Source organism: Protomyctophum bolini (genome assembly GCF_963924005.1).
Source record: "Protomyctophum bolini genome assembly, chromosome: 22".
Taxonomy (NCBI): domain Eukaryota; kingdom Metazoa; phylum Chordata; class Actinopteri; order Myctophiformes; family Myctophidae; genus Protomyctophum; species Protomyctophum bolini.
The window spans coordinates 18,311,944-18,329,793 of NC_137883.1; the positions used below are offsets into that span (position 1 = coordinate 18,311,944).

At 40.1% G+C, this 17,850-nt stretch overlaps 2 protein-coding genes across 4 annotated transcripts in view; both read left to right on the forward strand.

Annotated features, from left to right (window-relative positions):
* glis3 (GLIS family zinc finger 3) overlaps positions 1 to 8,617 on the forward strand; it is a gene marked incomplete at both ends in the record, with an annotated part of 23,728 nt that extends 15,111 nt beyond the window's left edge. Inside the window, 5 exons of the mRNA XM_080755598.1 lie at positions 382 to 539; positions 1,888 to 2,014; positions 6,952 to 7,202; positions 7,586 to 7,677; positions 8,465 to 8,617. Coding sequence (XP_080611724.1) covers positions 382 to 539; positions 1,888 to 2,014; positions 6,952 to 7,202; positions 7,586 to 7,677; positions 8,465 to 8,617 — 781 coding nt within the window. The remainder of the gene's footprint in view (positions 1 to 381; positions 540 to 1,887; positions 2,015 to 6,951; positions 7,203 to 7,585; positions 7,678 to 8,464) is intronic.
* Positions 7,092 to 17,850, forward strand: part of rfx3 (regulatory factor X, 3 (influences HLA class II expression)) — a 25,444-nt gene continuing 14,685 nt past the window's right edge. For all 3 annotated transcript variants that reach the window (XM_080756187.1, XM_080756188.1, XM_080756189.1), the window contains exons 1-3: positions 7,092 to 7,202; positions 14,330 to 14,424; positions 14,797 to 14,885. In XM_080756187.1, coding sequence (XP_080612313.1) covers positions 14,335 to 14,424; positions 14,797 to 14,885 — 179 coding nt within the window. In that variant the 5' untranslated portion in view covers positions 7,092 to 7,202; positions 14,330 to 14,334. The remainder of the gene's footprint in view (positions 7,203 to 14,329; positions 14,425 to 14,796; positions 14,886 to 17,850) is intronic.

Sequence of the window (17,850 nt, forward strand, 5' to 3'; positions counted from 1 at the left end):
ATCAGATTTGAACCACATTATTCCTACGTAGTTGGAAATGCCATTCAAAAGATTTCAAAAAATGTGTCTTGTCTGGACACAAGCCTGATTTATACTTCCTCGTGCGATGGGGTCACCCGTGAATTAAGTATGAATTAAGCATTACTCACAGAGTCACAGTATGTCATTATGTATGAATCTGAGTACACAAATCTGGTTACCTTGGGAAGGTTTTAGGGAAATACTATTTCTGATTTAGTTTTGTCCCTTCCATTTATGTTATGACAGAACAAACAACATCAAATGAACTTCACTTGAAAATCAGGACTGCTGATTCATTGATGAGGATTAAACAATCTGCTCATCAAGCAGATTTTTTTATTTTAGTCTGAAATGTTTCAGGTTCATCGATGCATCATCCCACCAGCTCATCCCTGGGAACCAACATGGACCTTGCTCCTCTACTTATCTCTCCCATTCTCCCACTGCTGCATCCCTACTGAACAGCCCACATCTGAGACAAACCAGTCAGCCCTCTGCACAGCCATACCAGTACACAGGTACCAAGAGTGTACATAGTCGTATGATGAATAGAGAAAATGACCCATCTACAGGCTTACAGATTTATATAATAGCTCACTGCTATTTTTGAAAATCTTGGATTTTTTTTTCAAACATGAATTTGGTTTGACATTAAAGAAACCCCTTCTTTTTTCACCTATGATGCCCACAAAAGGGCTGCCAGGTTTAAAGTGGTTAAAGGCTAATTAAACGTTGTTACACCAAAGTGTTCAGCAGGTCTATTATCCACTTTCAACTGATTTGCTTGACAGAATTGACTAAAATCAGTTTTAGTTGCCTATTAGGCAACTAAATGATGACAACACATAGGAATTCGGGATCCTTGACATGAAAATGTTTGAAAACCACTGGTTTATAGAACATGTTTCATTTCTGAGTAGCCTTTTAGCAAATGTGTGGGTGGTTTGACAGTCTGTGCAGTGTTCCTTGCCTTTCTTTTTCTTTTGTGTAGCAGGTGGCTGATGTTTTTCTTGGTTGTCTCAAGCATGCAGCTCCACTCAGTGCTGCTTTAAATAGATATCACCCTTTTCCCTCCAGACTTGAAATCCGCAGTGAGGTTGACACAGAAATCACAAAGGCACAATTCAGCTTTTAGTGGGGTGATAAGGACAAGTTTAGAAATGATTCAATGATTTGTTTCATTATTTAGAGTTACAACTTCTTTGTAGAAGGTCTCCCTGAAAAATGACATGACACATAAGGCAAAGAAATGCTACAAACCTTCAAAACTCTGGCTTGTTCTTTAAAAATATATTTTTTATCCCATTTATCACCCCTGTGTCAATCATCTAATGTGATCCTGGGCTCTACACACCCTCCACCAACCTCGTCCCCATATATGGGGGACAAGGGGAGAGCAACAGACTTGAACTCATGCTTCCTTCATGCCTGAGTGTCCAAGTTGCTCCTTTACACCTGACAGGGGGGAGTTTCCCTGCTTGGACGTAGCGCGTGGAAGGAACACGTTATTCCAACCAGTTCCTTTCCCCTCCATCAGGCGCCCCGGCTGGCCAGGGGGAGGCAGTTTAGTGACCAGGATTACTGCATGTTTTTTGTGAGGGTACCTACCCTAGGGTACACGGGGAGAACATGCAAACTCCAAACAGAAAGGCCCTTTCGCCAACCCTGCCTTCGGGTATGGGCACTGATGACGCGGAGGAGGAAACACGCCGCCAGCACCCACAGCGTCCCGAGCGGGAATCGAACCCAGGACCTTCTAGCTGTGAGGCGACAGCACTACCAACTGTGCCACCGTGCCCCCAAACTCTGGCTTGTTCATTGAACTAAGTAATGTAAGCTTTTTTCATCTACTCCTATGATCTGTAGAGCTTTCAGAAGAGATCAAGATGCTGTATTGTCCTGCATCATACAGTGGGAGTACAACATGTACCAGTTCACATCACCTGGGGCCAATTCCAGCATTTGATGACTGCCTCCCTAGAACCAGTATCCAGTAAACAGAACTGGGAAAATACCTCACAATTAAAGAGCAATGTCTGGTATTACAGGTGATGAAAACATAGCCTAAAATAACTGTTCTAGGAACTGCACTTTATTTGAATGCATTTCAAAGTAATGGAATTTGTATGTGTAAAATATGTGTAGAATGTGTGTGTGTGTGTGTGTGTGTGTGTGTGTGTGTGTGTGTGTGTGTGTGTGTGTGTGTGTGTGTGTGTGTGTGTGTGTGTGCGTGCGTGCGTGCGTGCGTGTGTGTGTGTGTGTGTGTGTGTGTGTGTGCGTGCGTGTGCACGCGCGCGTACAGGCAATCAGGCAATCAGAATTTGACTTCCACAGACAATAAGAGCATGTGTGTGCCAGTGGACTAATTAATGCCCGAGCCAGGTCACCAAACTAAATGATGATACATTTGGCATTAGGTCTGCCAAACCAAATTAAGCCAACTGATTCCATATTGATTGTTGATGCTTGAAAATTCAGGATACATGAAGCAGTACAGCAACATGTTTTTTAGAAAGATCAAGGTGCAGAATCTAACATGCTACATAATATCCATACACTATTAAACTCCTCGAGGTAAATGTCTTAATCCAAAGACATTTTTAGAACTTTATTAAGATGTTAATCAACAGGAGGTTGATGTTTACTTGGATTCCTATATTTTAACTACAGTTTCTTGTGACATTTTGCATAAAATGTTGACTATGCAATCAATGAATAAACATCAGAGATAATTGGCTATGCTTTTGTTAGACTCATATGATCTAACTATAGTGACAACAATGCCATACTTAATATGCATAGACAACCATCTTCTTACATGCATACATATTGCTTATTTTAAGACAGATTTATATTGTATTTATTTTGCATATACCGGTATACAAAAATGAAAAAAGTATATATACAAATAAATAAATACATGTTTTAACCTTACAGTACGTTTCATTTTGCTTTTGCTGCAGATTAGACGTCAGCTCTTTGTGGTTTTAAAGCTTGTAACTAATGTAATTGCAAATTACAAGTTTAGAACACACTATGAGTCAACCGAGCCACACAAGCTTTATGTGGCATAGCTGTTGCACAGCAACCAGTTATCTGAAACCACAAAACTGTTCATGTCAGGATGGCAGCGTATTGGGGAATGAAACCAGGGGGGGTACCAAACATTTGGCCAAAAAGGAAAAAAGGCCTAATACAAGTAACAAGGCCAAAATAGTGTCCGGGAACTCCAGGGGCAGTTGAAGTAACACTTTAGTGTTACTTCAACTGCCCCTGGAGTTCAGAAACAGTCCAGAAACGCCTTGGTAGCACTCTGTAAACTTTCACCAGCACACCAGGACATTCACAGAAGTGAATGTATTGCACATTGTAAAGCGCTTTGGATAAAGGTGCTATATAGCCTATGCATGCACCATTTACCATAGAAGGGACACACAGTCACATAGTGAGAAAAAACAGGGGAGAAACTAACATGCCTCCATTAAAAGCACCAAGGTCACGCAGCATGTAATGTTAAGTATAGACTGAGCTTTCAAAGCAAAAACTGTGATGACAATTATGCAAACACAGCAAGTACAGTATTCTAAGTACCAGAATGCAAAGAGACTTAAATGCTTAAAGTTCATTAGTGTTTCGCCTTCCTCACCAACCTTGTAGTTTTTCACTTATTTTACTGTTTTGTTGCAGCTGCTGTTGTTGTTTTTCACCGTTGAAGTTGCCAGTTATTTGAGGTATGAGCAGGGCTGGACTGGGACAAAAATTTGGCTCGGTCATTTTCGTATGAATTTGGCCCAGACCGGCCCACGACAACCAGCGCGCAGATACCGTAGCAGAAACTCTACCGCCCGCTCCGTCGAGGCACACATAAACAAACAAGCCCTAATACCACCACTTTTACAGAACAACATAAATGATACAAACCAACAGACAACTACACAACCCTTTGTAGAGGGTTTATTTGTCACTCACTGATACAGGTACAGTGACATTCTCATGATGGCACTGGCAGAATGGCCTGCCGCCTATTGGCCTGCCTGCCTGTCCAAACATATTTTATCCTACAGTCGCGGCCCACCGGGAATATGCCCGGTATGACCTGTGGCCAGTCCAGCCCTGGATATGAGAGACACATTAATGGGTAGGGTATATGATATTTTTAATTTGGGACCTGTCAACGGAGACTAAATCAGTGAACTATCTTCCAGGTTTCAACAAGTAGTCTTGTGCATTGTTAACAATGACTGCTTGCAAAGCACAGCCCCTTTGGTTATGTTGGCTTTAGTGTCTACCAGTGATCTTTAATTGTCTCATTAATTTCAACAGATGTTAAGCCCCAGGTGCATGCTTTTGTCAGTGTAGCAAGTGTTAAAAATAATTCAACATTAAGAAATAAAGTGCCTTGCTCTAAATGGGTTTTCAATAGTCGCTTAGCAACAGGAGTTATAACAGCAGTTATAACAGCCTTTCCCCCCCAGTATCTCAAGGGTGGTCAAATAATCTGATAATGGATAGACTGTTGTGATAAAAGATCAAAGTTTTAAGTGTTTTCAAGTCTAAGAAAACAAAACTGTAGTCAATGCTGTAACTATTTGAATATTTCATTATCATATTTGTCATTTATTTGACAGCGTCAAAGCCATAGGTCAATGCACGCACATTGTAAATGTAGCTAACAGAGTTAGGAGGAATTGGGTCTGAATTATAGGGTTGTTGCTCCTTTTTGTAATTCTTGTCGTGGACTCACATTTTCCTCATTTTGGTTTCAAAAGTCAGGCCATGACATCGATGGATGTCCTTTGATAAGAGCACACAAAGGGCAATAATGAGATGTTCATTATGTTGGTGTCCATCTTTACACTTTGCAAACGTTTTCATCAGATACCTCCATTCATTTAACTAAGGGGATGATGAACAAGGTGACTCTTCCGTAGCCACAATGTTTGATGCTGTTGCCAAAATGGTTTGGTACCAGCTTTGTCAGATGTCGTGCCAGTTCAAATCTCAGATGAGCTGCACAGCAGCCATCCAGGGGTGCAAATGTGTGGCCCATGGGTATTCAAGGTGGTATGTCACCTCAATCCTGGCACGCCTCACCAGACCACTCACTTTAGGTATATGTCTATTGTACAGTGTAGGGCAGGCTACATGCTGTAGGGTACTAAGGGATTGGTTAGCCTACATTCAAAATGTAGGCTAATACATTATGTAGCCTACTTTTTTTTTTTAAGAAGAAAAAAAATATATAGTGCAATATATTGTATATAATATGTTATGCTTCAATATAAATGTCTATATGCCAAGCAATTCATTATATTACTTTTGTAAAAGGAAAAACATATTTATGGAATAGAGAAGCCACAATGTAATAACATAATGCTGTTATTAAGCAGCCAACTTAATTACTTACTTAATTACTCACTTACTACTTAATTACTCACATACTACTTACTTATTAGACAGCTTAAATTTCAATTTCAAAGGCTGCAGCACCCTCTATCGGTGCAGGATAGTACACTTTTAAACTGTCATTCAGTCAGTAGCCTAGTGGAAACTATCTAAGGCTCTTCTAGCCTTAAGATATTTCTTTGCATTAACTGTAATGATCCGAAACAAATCTTCCTAAATTGATATATTTGAAATATTTTATCTCATTATTTAAGATTTGTTTTTGGGCTTTTATGAGAGAGAGAGAGAGATGGTGGGTGACAGGCAGCAAAGGTCATCGGGATCGGCATTCGAACCTGTGACATGCAATGCTTCTTATGAAGCCAACTAATTTTGGGGGCTTGCCCTTGTTTCCTTCAGTGAGTACCGGTATACAATGTAGTGTGCATGCATAGTTTGCATATACTATATTGCTGGTATGCCCCCCCTTTGTTCCTACCCCCACTAGAGTCAGTGCAACGCAACCTCTTCGTGGCTTTCAGACTGTAGTCTTATTGCGTCCGCAGGTCGCAGTTAACTATGAAATTGTGCATTTCCCGTCTGTCAGTCAGTCACTATCCCTGATGTCATCAATATTAAGCCCATATGGGAAACCCCCCATATATGCATGGTCATGACTCATGCCTTGTCACATCACATGATGTCATCAATATTAAGCCCATATATGGAGATCCGATCCCTGATGTCATCAATATTGGCAAGCAACTCTACATCTCACCTCAAACTTCAAACAATTAGATCTCCATATATGGAGCTGACATTCCATGTGTTGATCCATGCATCCTTCCTTTTCGATGTCTCCCTTTTGACTGATACCTGTCCATTTAAACTCTAGACGGGCCTGCGTGCCCCAAAGTTATTGAGGTATTAGTGCAGCCACGCCCGGCAGCCGGCGGAAACTAGAGTTCTCAACAGGCCCGAAAATGAAGGCCCGGCCCTACCTGGGCCCTCATCAAATCCTGTACACTCAAGACACTGCCCCCGCTGCCACCCTTAGATCTCCATATATTGAGCTGACCTGTTCTGTTCTGACATTCCATATTGATCTGACCTCATCAAACCCTGTACACTCAAGACACGCTCCATATATGGCCAGTACAGAATTCATTCCATATGTTGATCTGACCCCCATGCCAAAGTGCCCAGCAGTCTGCTGTCACCCAGGCGGATGCTTGCACGTGAGGTCACTTCTCGCCCTCAGGCGTCTTACTGGTTATTATTATTATTATTATTATTATTATTATTATTATTATTATTATTATTATTATTATATATTTTAGTTCTCTAAATTGTTCTCTTTTATGTTTCTAACTGATTTTTTACCAGCCATGCAGGCAGTGCATCCTGTTTATATTTGTGTCTAGTTTGCAGTTATGTGAAGTGAACCTGAATATTTTTGTAGGCTACTTTTTGTATGTAATAATAATGAAATAAAAAAATAAGTCTTGGCGCTGATTCATTCATATTTATGATTATTTTATGCAGCCTGCTGCTGTCTGTCTCTGGGTTGTGTGTCAGGTCTCCACCCACTGCCATCGGCAGGCAACAGAGGTTGCGCGCAACGCAGCGCTCGGTGAGTGAGTTTTCTAGCAACTGTTGCCCGGCGGTGAGGCAGCGCAGCGCCATAGTCACCGTAGTCCTGGCGACTGTAACCCACCAACAACAACAACCTCTCGTTCCATCATTACCACCTCCTCCTCCACCATCCTCATCCTCATCAACCAGCCCTCAGCCAGGTTTGGATCATAACCTCTTGCTTTTTTTTAAATAACACGTTTGCACACAGGTCACCTCTCGCGTGGGGATTCTCTCAATTCGGGGGGACGAAAATGCGTAAGTTTTGCCTGTTACCGAAGCAAGACTGGGGGGCGAATAAGCTAGTTAGTTAGCTAGATTGCTAAGCTAAGTGCTAAGAGCTGGCTAGCGACCATAGGTGGGGGTGTTTCTTTGTACAGGCTAGCAAGCTATAGCGTTAGCCACATCACCACAATAGTAAATGGTCCAACTCGTATGCAATAGCGTTGTGTGCATTCTCAGGATTTGCTGATCAAAAGCACTGCGGGATTGGTTGATTGGTTAGACGTATTAAATTTAAACTTGGTGGTGTTGACTTGCACAGGTCTGTGTTTTGCTAGCCATTTGATGCAAGCAGCTCAGATGGAGAAGCAGGTGTCTGTTGTGGCTACAGCTAATATTGCCTTGTTACAATGGGTGTTGTTGGTGGATCATTTTAGCGCATGTTACGCACGCAATGAAAGTTTTGGGGTTTCAGTCTGCATTTTTGATTGATACACGAAACGATCACATTCGGTCAACAATGGAAAGTGGTCTTAGCAGACGCTAGCCTCCCCAGCCAAGATGTACGGATAGCCTGACCATTACTTTCTCTTTTGTCTTATGAAGCAGGACAGCTTGCTAGCTACCCATTCACCCTTTTATGGCATTAGGTAGCCAATATAAAGGCAAACTTGCATGCAGCAGTCTGCTCCCGAGCTGGTTAACTTGTTAGAATACGTAATATCTAATTTAATATCGTATATATTATGTTATTCATTATTGTGGTGATGGCAAAATTATTAATCCGAGTGGGGAAAATGTACTGTACTGTTGTATCCAGCTGCAACACAAGGTTTGCCCAGGATAAATTAAATTTACTTAATCTAGCAGTATTGATGTTATATTTCCTTATGCATGGGACAATGGCCTGAGGAACGACAGTTTTTCTACACAAATTAATGTATACACAAATGCAAAGATTTAAAGATTTGATATGACACCAATTGTTTGAATGTCTGTGAACCTCATTTTAGCCAGTAGGAAGAAATGAGCATTTCAACATGATATTGTTTTTATAGTTGAGCATTCCTGAATTCCATTAATGGCAAATTGGCAATAGATGGATTGATATAGCCTATTAACTGACTTGAAGAGCCAAAGCCCTCAGGTTTCTTAATGTTGCATCATAATGATTCTGTGGTCCACTGGGTCTCCTGTGCAGTTGCAGCCTTCTATTCCCATTAAGGGAGAGCAGAGAACAGGTGTGTCTTTAAGAGGAGATGGGGGACAGAGACAGGTGCACAGTGAGCTTTGTGGGAACTCTCAAGCACCTAGAGCCTGGTTTCATGAGCTAATCCAGTGTAACAACTATTAAACAAATAAAGAAACTTCTCTGCCATTATCCAGAGTCCAGACAATAACCTTTTCACCTTTAATTCCTTTTGCAGTAGGATTATAACTGCTCCAATATTAGTTCAGTTTTATAATAAGCCTTTCCATTTTTCAGCAAATTAAACTTTGCTTGCATAGATTTTTTTAATCGTGTGTGTGTGTGTGTGTGTGTGTGTGTGTGTGTGTGTGTGTGTGTGTGTGTGTCTGTGACTGTGTGTGTACGTCTGTGCGCGCGCACGTCTGTGTGCGCAATGGCATAACCTAAATGAACAAGACATACTAGTATTTCACAATGCAGAGCTGGAAGGTGCTGAGTTTGCTGTATGTAGAGAGAGTTATTTTAATTTAAAATACAAGATTCGCCTTTCTGTCATGAGTTGTCTAGCCTCTGTACCCAGGCGTTTGTTTTTTGTTATGAGTTGCAACTTGTAGCCAGGTCTAGGTTAGGTTTTCTGTTTAGATCTTGGTTAGAGGTGGATTATGCAGTGTGATAAAGGGTAGTTCCTTAAATCATTTGGAATTATAAATTAGTCCTGTGGTGCTGGCAGCTGTGCTTTCTGTAGCAACCATTTACACAGCCTAATAAAAAAAAACTGTCACTGCCCACATGTTTTCTTTTTGTGCACACTGCAGAGCACAGAAATAGGGCCGCAACTATCGATAATCTTAGACATTATTTTAATCATTAATCATTGATTAATTGAGGTGTTTTTTATAATGATACAAATCAATGTTGAATCAATAAATATAAAAAACTTTCTAATCAACTGAATTGATTAGTCTGATCAACCACTTTTATAATTTTTCATTCAATGGTCTCATGCAAAAATATCGATTCTACAAGCTGACATGTCGCAACACGACACGTTCTTCTTCTTATTATTATTATTAAAATCAATATATATATATTTTATAATTGATTAAAAACATGTGTTTGATTCACTGTTGCACCCCTAGGGCACATATGAAAATTGTTTATAATTATAGACAACCTGTTGTGTATTTCACACACACACCACACACACACACACACACACACACACACACACACACACACACACACACACACACACACACACACACACACACACACACACACACACACACACTGCAGGATGTTAGGAACTGCTAGTTATCAGCTCATGTTACCACTTACCTGAGGTCAGGTAGTTCAGAAATAGTACCACGCCACCTGCTCCCAGGATCCTGTTCCATTTCCAATCACTTAAAAGAGAGGCAGGCTGATTAATTAAATTATTCATTCATCCATTTTCATGGCTTAGTTGGCAGAAAACAACATGCTTGGTTAGTTATGTGCTTCATCCTGCCAGCCATGATGTGTATTGTTGATGAAACCGGACACTGCAAGGTCTGCGCGTGTTGAGTAAAACCTGGCATACCTCACGTGTGCTTAAGGCCCAATACAACTACGGTGGTAGAATTGGTGTGTGCAGTGATGCTATATATTCATTAGGGGCTGTTCACGTCTGATATGTCAGTCCCAGGTAGAGTTGTTACGATACCTGTATTGGAAAAGCTGCCGATATACGACCCAAAATGCTGGTATCGGCGAGTATGCCACTCTATGCTGATCCGATTTGAGTAATTTGTCACATGATCACATCATGAGGTTATTTCATTTACTGTAGTATTTTGAATGCTTCAGTTGATGTTGCAAAACTGTACTGTAAAACTGTAAACTACTATTTAGCTACACTTTAACAATATGAATGGCATTTAAATGTATTCCTAGATCAGTGGTTCTCAAACCTTTTCATGTCAATGATCCCTGTAACTCTATGGAACGAAATGGACCCATAACAACATGATTTTTAAAACAATATTTGATAGTTATAAATAGGGATACCCTTTTTTTCCCGTTCCCGATCCGATCCTGATACCACAATTTCTGTGTTAGCCGATACCAGTGTTGTGGTCTCGTGTTGTGTTTATAGCTATCTAGGTATATATCTCGTGTTGTGTTTATAGCAGACTCCTCACTCACACTTGTAGTTTGGGCAACTCGAAAACAAACTCCACATGCCCCGACATTTTATTTACCTGCCATAGTACCAAACCCTTACCCCTGTGTCGGGTTGGTGGTTAGACTGGCATATTCCCCAATACCGATATGACAAATAAGGGCCGATAACGATACAGTATCAGGACATCTGTAGTTATAAATAATTATAGTGCTTGATTGATGTGGACATCCCTAAAGACACTTGGACACTTTGGTAGAGGTTTGGGTTGTGCAGTTTACCTTGTCATGGTGTAACTACTAGTCTGGTGACATATTTGCTTTGTTGTGCCGTTGATTAGAAATTAATAATCCAAAAATAGTTATGTCATCTGATGACATGAATTTACATTGCACGTTGAAACGGCTCTCAAAGTCAATGTTTTTAGCACGCACATAGACACAAGAACGTGAACAGCAGATGTGCCCCTGCCAATACATATTAACATCAGGGGGAAAAAAGAAGAAACATTTCAACTTGATGTTTGTATTTGGAAGAAAAGCCAGACTTGCGGTTACAAATAGTAAAATCAACTGGAAGGTGAACATTTTAATTATTAAATATGCCAATATTATTGGCAGAATCAGCTTTGGTTACATTATTAGTTTGTGTTAGAATAGTGACTATGAGAGTAGTGTCTCTACTGTGGAGGAGAGCTATTCTTGGATTTTTCAATCATGCACTGGGCTAGTGAGAATGTTTTGTTGTTGTTTTCTTTATATGAAAAGAAAAATAGGCCTATCTTGCTTTTCTGCATTCCAAAATACATCTCCTCAACGTAAAATGCAGTCTTAATTGAACTGTAAAATTGGACATCCATTTAACACTGCACCTGGTCATGCTTCTGTGTTGTGTTTACCCAGCATCTATCTTGCTTGTAAATTTGACAATTCAGGAATTCATGTTGGTTTGTTCTGCTTTCTCGCTAATTTGAATTGGCTTTGGATGACTAAATAACTAAATAAGATATTTAATAAGGTCCAATTTTCACCAAAAAGTGATTAAGGAGAGGAAATGCAGGGCAAAATGTTGCCCTCTCTGGCTTTTGTTCCTCTGTGTCTCTGAGCATTTGTTCAGTGGAGCACCGTGTTTAAGTGGGCCACAAGGGAGTGCCGAGTGCCTCAGTGGTTGTGTGTTTTGGGGAGGGGAAGGGGGGAGGGTGTGTATGTTATGATGCAGTGGCTTATTTTTGTATACCCAGTAAGTCACTCTTCTTCCATTGGACCTGAGTTCATGGATTAAGTTGGTTCTGATGAACCATGTACAACTTTCAATTTGGCATCTCTATGTTGGGAAATGGGAATGTTATCATTATTAAAATAAATTCAAATCAAAACTTTAAATAAATAAAATGTAAAAATTTGATCTACAAATTCTGCAAGTGTATAGTACATAAATGGTACTGTTAAAGCCGCTGAAACGGGTAGAATAAGGTGTCCAGTAGTCCACTGTCCAGACACCACAGTCTCTCTCCTGTTCTCTGTTCATTTTTATCACGAGAATATGGTAAGGCATCCACTAATTATTTTCTGCGATTGTAATTTATGGAAATTAGAAAACAAATAAATTGGAGTAATGAACATCAGTGCTTGTATTTCCTGATTATGCTGCTGTCCTGCACATTAAGATGCCTTTGCAACCAGAGTGATCAGACATGTCTTTGTAGTCTGACTCTGATTTTAAGGGGTTATGCAGGCTAGGTCTGTTTGGAATGAGAGAACTGAGTTCAACAACACATCTTTATGATATTGAAGATTAAGATAGGAGGCAGGCTGTCCCTGGTGAGATTCAGAGCTGTTATGAGACCCAGGTTAATTAACCAAGAGAGGTTTGGTCATGGAAACCGCGACGGGGAGGGGACACTTAACTTTGCGGAGCAGGAGAGGTAGGTGGGGACTGGGGGATATACATTTACATTATTAGCTCAAAACATGATTCTTAGAGCATAGAACTCACCAAAATCCGAACCTGGCTTACCGACAACAAGCTCTCATTGCACCTCGGTAAAACGGAATCCATCCTTTTTGGGTCCAACAATTCCCTGAGTAGGACAAATGTAAATGATTTTAAGGTCTGAGTCGATGACATAGTTTTGACAGCATAGGCTGGCTCAGGGTGGAAGACAGAGTCAAGCAATTGAAGATGGGCCTGACATTCAAAATTGTAAATGCAACTTTACCCTCCATGCCCTCAGTAGAGTCAGTACCCACTTACTTACTAATTACGTTAAAAAAGTGAGCAACACCCACAGTCATAAGACTAGAGGGAGCGTGAACAACGATCTGGTGCCACGCATTTATAAAACAAATATGGGCAAATTCACCTTCCAAAGCACTGCTACCCAGCAGTGGAATGTCCTCCCCCATCCCTCAAAACAAACAAATCACTGGCTTCCTTCAAGACAGGCCTAAAAATTCACCTGTCAGCAGGTCAAAGGGAGAGGAGGTGATCGCCCTAGCCTCTTTATGCTAATAATCCCCTTCCGATTAAACTTCGGCCCCAACCTGTGCATACTGTATATTTCATGTTTAGAGGAAATGTATATGTTGCTTTAAATTATAATTTTTATATCAATTGCTGTTACTGTGTTAAATTATTATTCATGTCATGTGTGAGTGGATGGGACCCGAATGGAAACAAGACCGCAAGGTCTTTCTTCTGTGAAATCCTTTTTTGGACAAAAATGCCTGACTGTACATTGTGCTGCATTTATATGTTTCCTAATAAAATATTCAATCAATCAATCAATCAATCAATCAATCACAGTTGATGTCTTAAAATAAAATCACTGATAGACAACACGGCCTGCTGACGTACAAAGTAAACAAACAATGTTAATGATTTTGTAGTAACAAGATGTATTTTTTACATAATGTTGGCAACTTACTGTTAGAGAAAAACAATGTGAGCTTAAAGTAAAATTCAGATCACTAAAAGGGGTGACGGGTGACTTTGGCAGAGTGAACATAAAAAAAGAGAAGCTATTTGGGGTTTGAAGTTAAATATTAACTTGTTTTATAGCTGTGAACATGGAAACAAGAGTGTGTGCCACTGATGCATAAGGCTCTCAGTACATTGAGTACCAAGGCAGAAATGTGTGCTGGGATAGTAGCAGTTTTAGTAGTGACATTGAGTTGGGGAAAGCAGACAAGTCTTTGAGGAAACATCATGTCTTTTTATTATAGCAGCATTGTGCGTTCATTGAGGCATTAAGGCAGATTCCTGTCATAGAGGCTATTAATCATGACATGTATAATTCTCCGTAGAATAATTAAAGAGGTTTTGTAAAAGAACTGCATCACTCCCAAACAAAGAAGACAAGTGGTTCTCTCAGGTCACCTACTGTATACACAATCAGTTTCAAACATCAGCTGTAAAGATACAATCAAATCGATAACAGAGACTCTGCTTTTGAAAGCTCAATTTGGCCTACAGTATATTGTCTTTTGATATAACATAATCTCGTTAGAATCTAAATTTAGTACAGTCGGAAGAATATAAAACGCATGCTCACAAACATGCACGTGGGCACATCTTTTCCAACTGAGACAATATTATACCGTCAAGCACTGGTATATAAAATAATATAAGCTTAGTGTACTTTTACCAATACTTGACTTCCTGTGTTGTTCCAGGCCGTCATTTAAGGCTAGTGTATTTTCTGTGTCATTCAGGCGCCATGCAGACACCTGAGGCAGGCGCTGACTCCACCTCCACTGTCCCCCTCCAGACCACTGTGCCTGTCCAGTCTACTGGCTCCACCCAGCAGGTGTGTGTGTGTGTGTGTGTGTGTAACCAACCTACATGAGCAAGATCAAGGTTGTACATTATTTGTTACATCTTGTACAAGGATACATAAGAGTAAAATTTGTTATTTGGATTAAGATTAAAGGGATATTTCACTTTAAAAAACTACTCAGGATTCTGTGAACACCCCAGACAGTTTTTAAGTTGCTCGATTGAGTCAATTCAGTATTTAGTTATTTGATATTCATTTTAGCTGAAAGTTTTGAAACTGAAATATCCCATTTTAGTCGCTTACTGGTTCTAAATATGGGTTTTGATATATTCTTATAATAATTATAATAATTATAATTCTCATAATTGTCCAGCCCTAATACTAGTGCATTCTCTTTAGCAGACCCAGACTGTTCAACAGGTTCAGCACATTTACCCAACACAAGTGCAGTATGTGGAGGAGAACAGTGGCGTCTACACGAACGGCACCATGTGAGTCAATCTATTAGCCTAGCTAGGCTCTCTGAGTCTGGACACACTGTTATCACAATGTCTCTCTTTTCTAAACAACATGCCTCCCACTCATGACAGAGGTGGGAGTGAGTCAAGGTATTTGGGTTTGTGTGGTTGTGCCTGAAGGTGATCACTCATCTGAGGATACATTATGGAGGTTTTAACGAGGCCCAGCCTTTTTTCAATTTAACAATAGGTGTCGCTATAACAGCCCACTTTACCTTTTGCCCTATACTTCTTGAACCGTAAGTCGCAAAACCTTTTTCTCTGGATTCCTTAGGTCATGACGGATTTTCCACCATTTAGAATTTTCTTCAAAACACACTTTTTGCTCTTCCACCTGCAGATGATCTCTGGACCTATCCGATTAAAACGGCACAGGCAGAATTTTGCTAGTCTGTATTGTTCGGCCGTAATCGGCTTCCGAAGTTAGTGGGAGGGGCCAATTTTACATGTCGAGGGTGGTTTAATCAACAGAGAGCCAAAAGCATAGGGGGCACCGCAAACTGTTTGTTGCAAAACATGCTTTTTGGGGGACTTGACATTGTAATTGGTTGGCAAAATCAGTGGGAGGGGCCTATATTGCCGAAGCGAGTAGCGAGTAGAGTAGAGCCTCGGGCCCAGTTACAACCTTTTGTATCGTATCCCTTCTTAGAGGTTATTGCTTTGCAATGGATTTCTCACTTTAGGCCGCCTGACCGACACCTGTCAAAATGTTTTAGTCGCCAACTGATTTATTAATTAAATATAGCTGGGCGATTCCCACTCCTGACCAGACTGCTCAAACTACAGTTCGCGCCCTGTGGGCTCAGGCATGTGCGATCGGGATTCGAGGCAACCACACTTTGCAATTTCCCCAGAATGGCACCTTTCCTGTACTACTAGCCCGGCGGGCAAAAGCCTCTGAGACCAGACTGATTACACCTCAAAATACATACATCAATAATATGATATATTAAATCACATTACCCACATCATTTGGTGTGCATATATTCGAATGGGTAAGGACTAGTTGTTGAAATTGTCCAAATGGACCTTACGTGGTAATTATGCGAACTAAATGGTTACAAACAACTAGCAGTTATTTGTAATTGTTATGATGTTATTCTTATGCTTAATATTAAGTTAATGTCCCACAATATACTTATTTACACCTGATTCAAAGAAAGATAATTGAAAAAAGTAGCATTTGGTCACTGTAAGACATAGCCCCTGGAAATCATTCAGATTGAACCATGGGAAAACAAAAGAGTCAACTGCACTGCACCTACTGTATAACCCCAAGGGAATTAAATGGACACACAAGTCCTCTTTTAGTGGGCCTGCTTGTCTGCTGTAAATTGAAAATGTAGCGATCTACAAATGTGACACTGCAGAATAATGTGGTTAAAGTAGCTGTAAGCGATAATATGTCAACATTTTAATTACTTTTCTTTTTTTTGGTATTCAGACAGCCTGCAATAAACACTCTAAAAGATCTAGTCTCTGTGACACATCTAGGGGTCTGCACAATCTGCATTCAAAGATGTTCCTAGAAGCTTTGTCATTGGTCGAAAAAAAAAAACCTGGTCGAAATGACTAACCAATCAGGAAGTAGACAGGCAAATCGACCAATGACAAAGCTTCTAGTAAAATCTTTGAATGTAGATTGCGGCCCCTAGATGTGACACATATACTAAAAAAAAATGGGAGCGTTTAACCCATTGCTTGCTGTCTGAATACCAAAAGAAAAAAAAGGTCATTCAAATGTTGACATTTTTGCTTCTAGCTTATTGCTTCTAGCTTACTTTGGCCCCTGGTCGTGGAATGACCGGCAAGCCAGATTAAAATGGGCCTTGAAAGTTCCCTTGATAAGTTTCAAAAGGATCATTTTGACTGTACAATCCAACACCTGCACATGTTCGGATGTGTACTAGCCTTCGCATATGCCCATATGTTAATAGTTTTTTTTGTTCCTGTCCATAAATGTACTTGTGTATTTATGTGCAAAATGTATTGTACCCGGTTATTGTTAGTGTACTATTTTGGAGTATTGTTTTATATATTGTATAGGAGGTATTCTTCATGGATTTATTGTTTGGCTGTTATATAATTGACATGATTGAATTGAATGTATGTAGCGTAGAAAGTGTAATTATGTATTCTGCTGCTTGGCCAAAAGAAATGCAGTCTCAATGTGTTTTTATTGGTTAAATAAAATAAATAAATCATGCCAAAATGCCACAAAAGGAGCGCAGTACACAGCTCTCTGCCGTTTGAGGATGTGCTGTGCTCTGCCATGCCTACAGTAAGACGAGTCCAGTTTACCAGTATTTGTATAGCACATTTCAACAAGTGCTTTACATAAAACATTAAGCATTAACATCTACTGCCAATGGCGTCTATAGTCTTCATTTCAAATCCAACGCTTGACCACCATTGACATCATTTGGTGTTTTTTACAGTAAGGTTTTATGAATATGTACTTGATAGTTGGTGCGTGCAGTAGTAATCATTGTTAGTTGTAACAAGTGTCTCCACGTGTTTCTGGTCGGGATACCAATTTTAAGGTTTAAGAGGGGTAAATCAACAAAGAAATGCAGTGTTAATTCAGCAAGTCTATAGCCTATATTTTAAATGTGTAGTTATTGCCCTGTGTCTCATTTCATTTTCCGTTGCTGGGAACATTGCCCAGCTATGTTGGCTAGTCTATTATGGCCTTAAGACAGACACCACAGGTGATTTTCATTGTCATGGAAACGATACGTTCACTAAATGGTGAAAACTTGCATTCCAAGAGGCCAGAAAATAGCACAGCTAATTTGCACAAAGTAGCAATCAAATTGCCATTTAAACTGGTCAATTCAAGTAGAGCCCGTCTGATGGCCAGAGTCCTAGATCACAGATTAGTGATTACCAATGTTTTTGTATTAAAAATGTAAGAACAGATAAGGTGCAAAGTCTT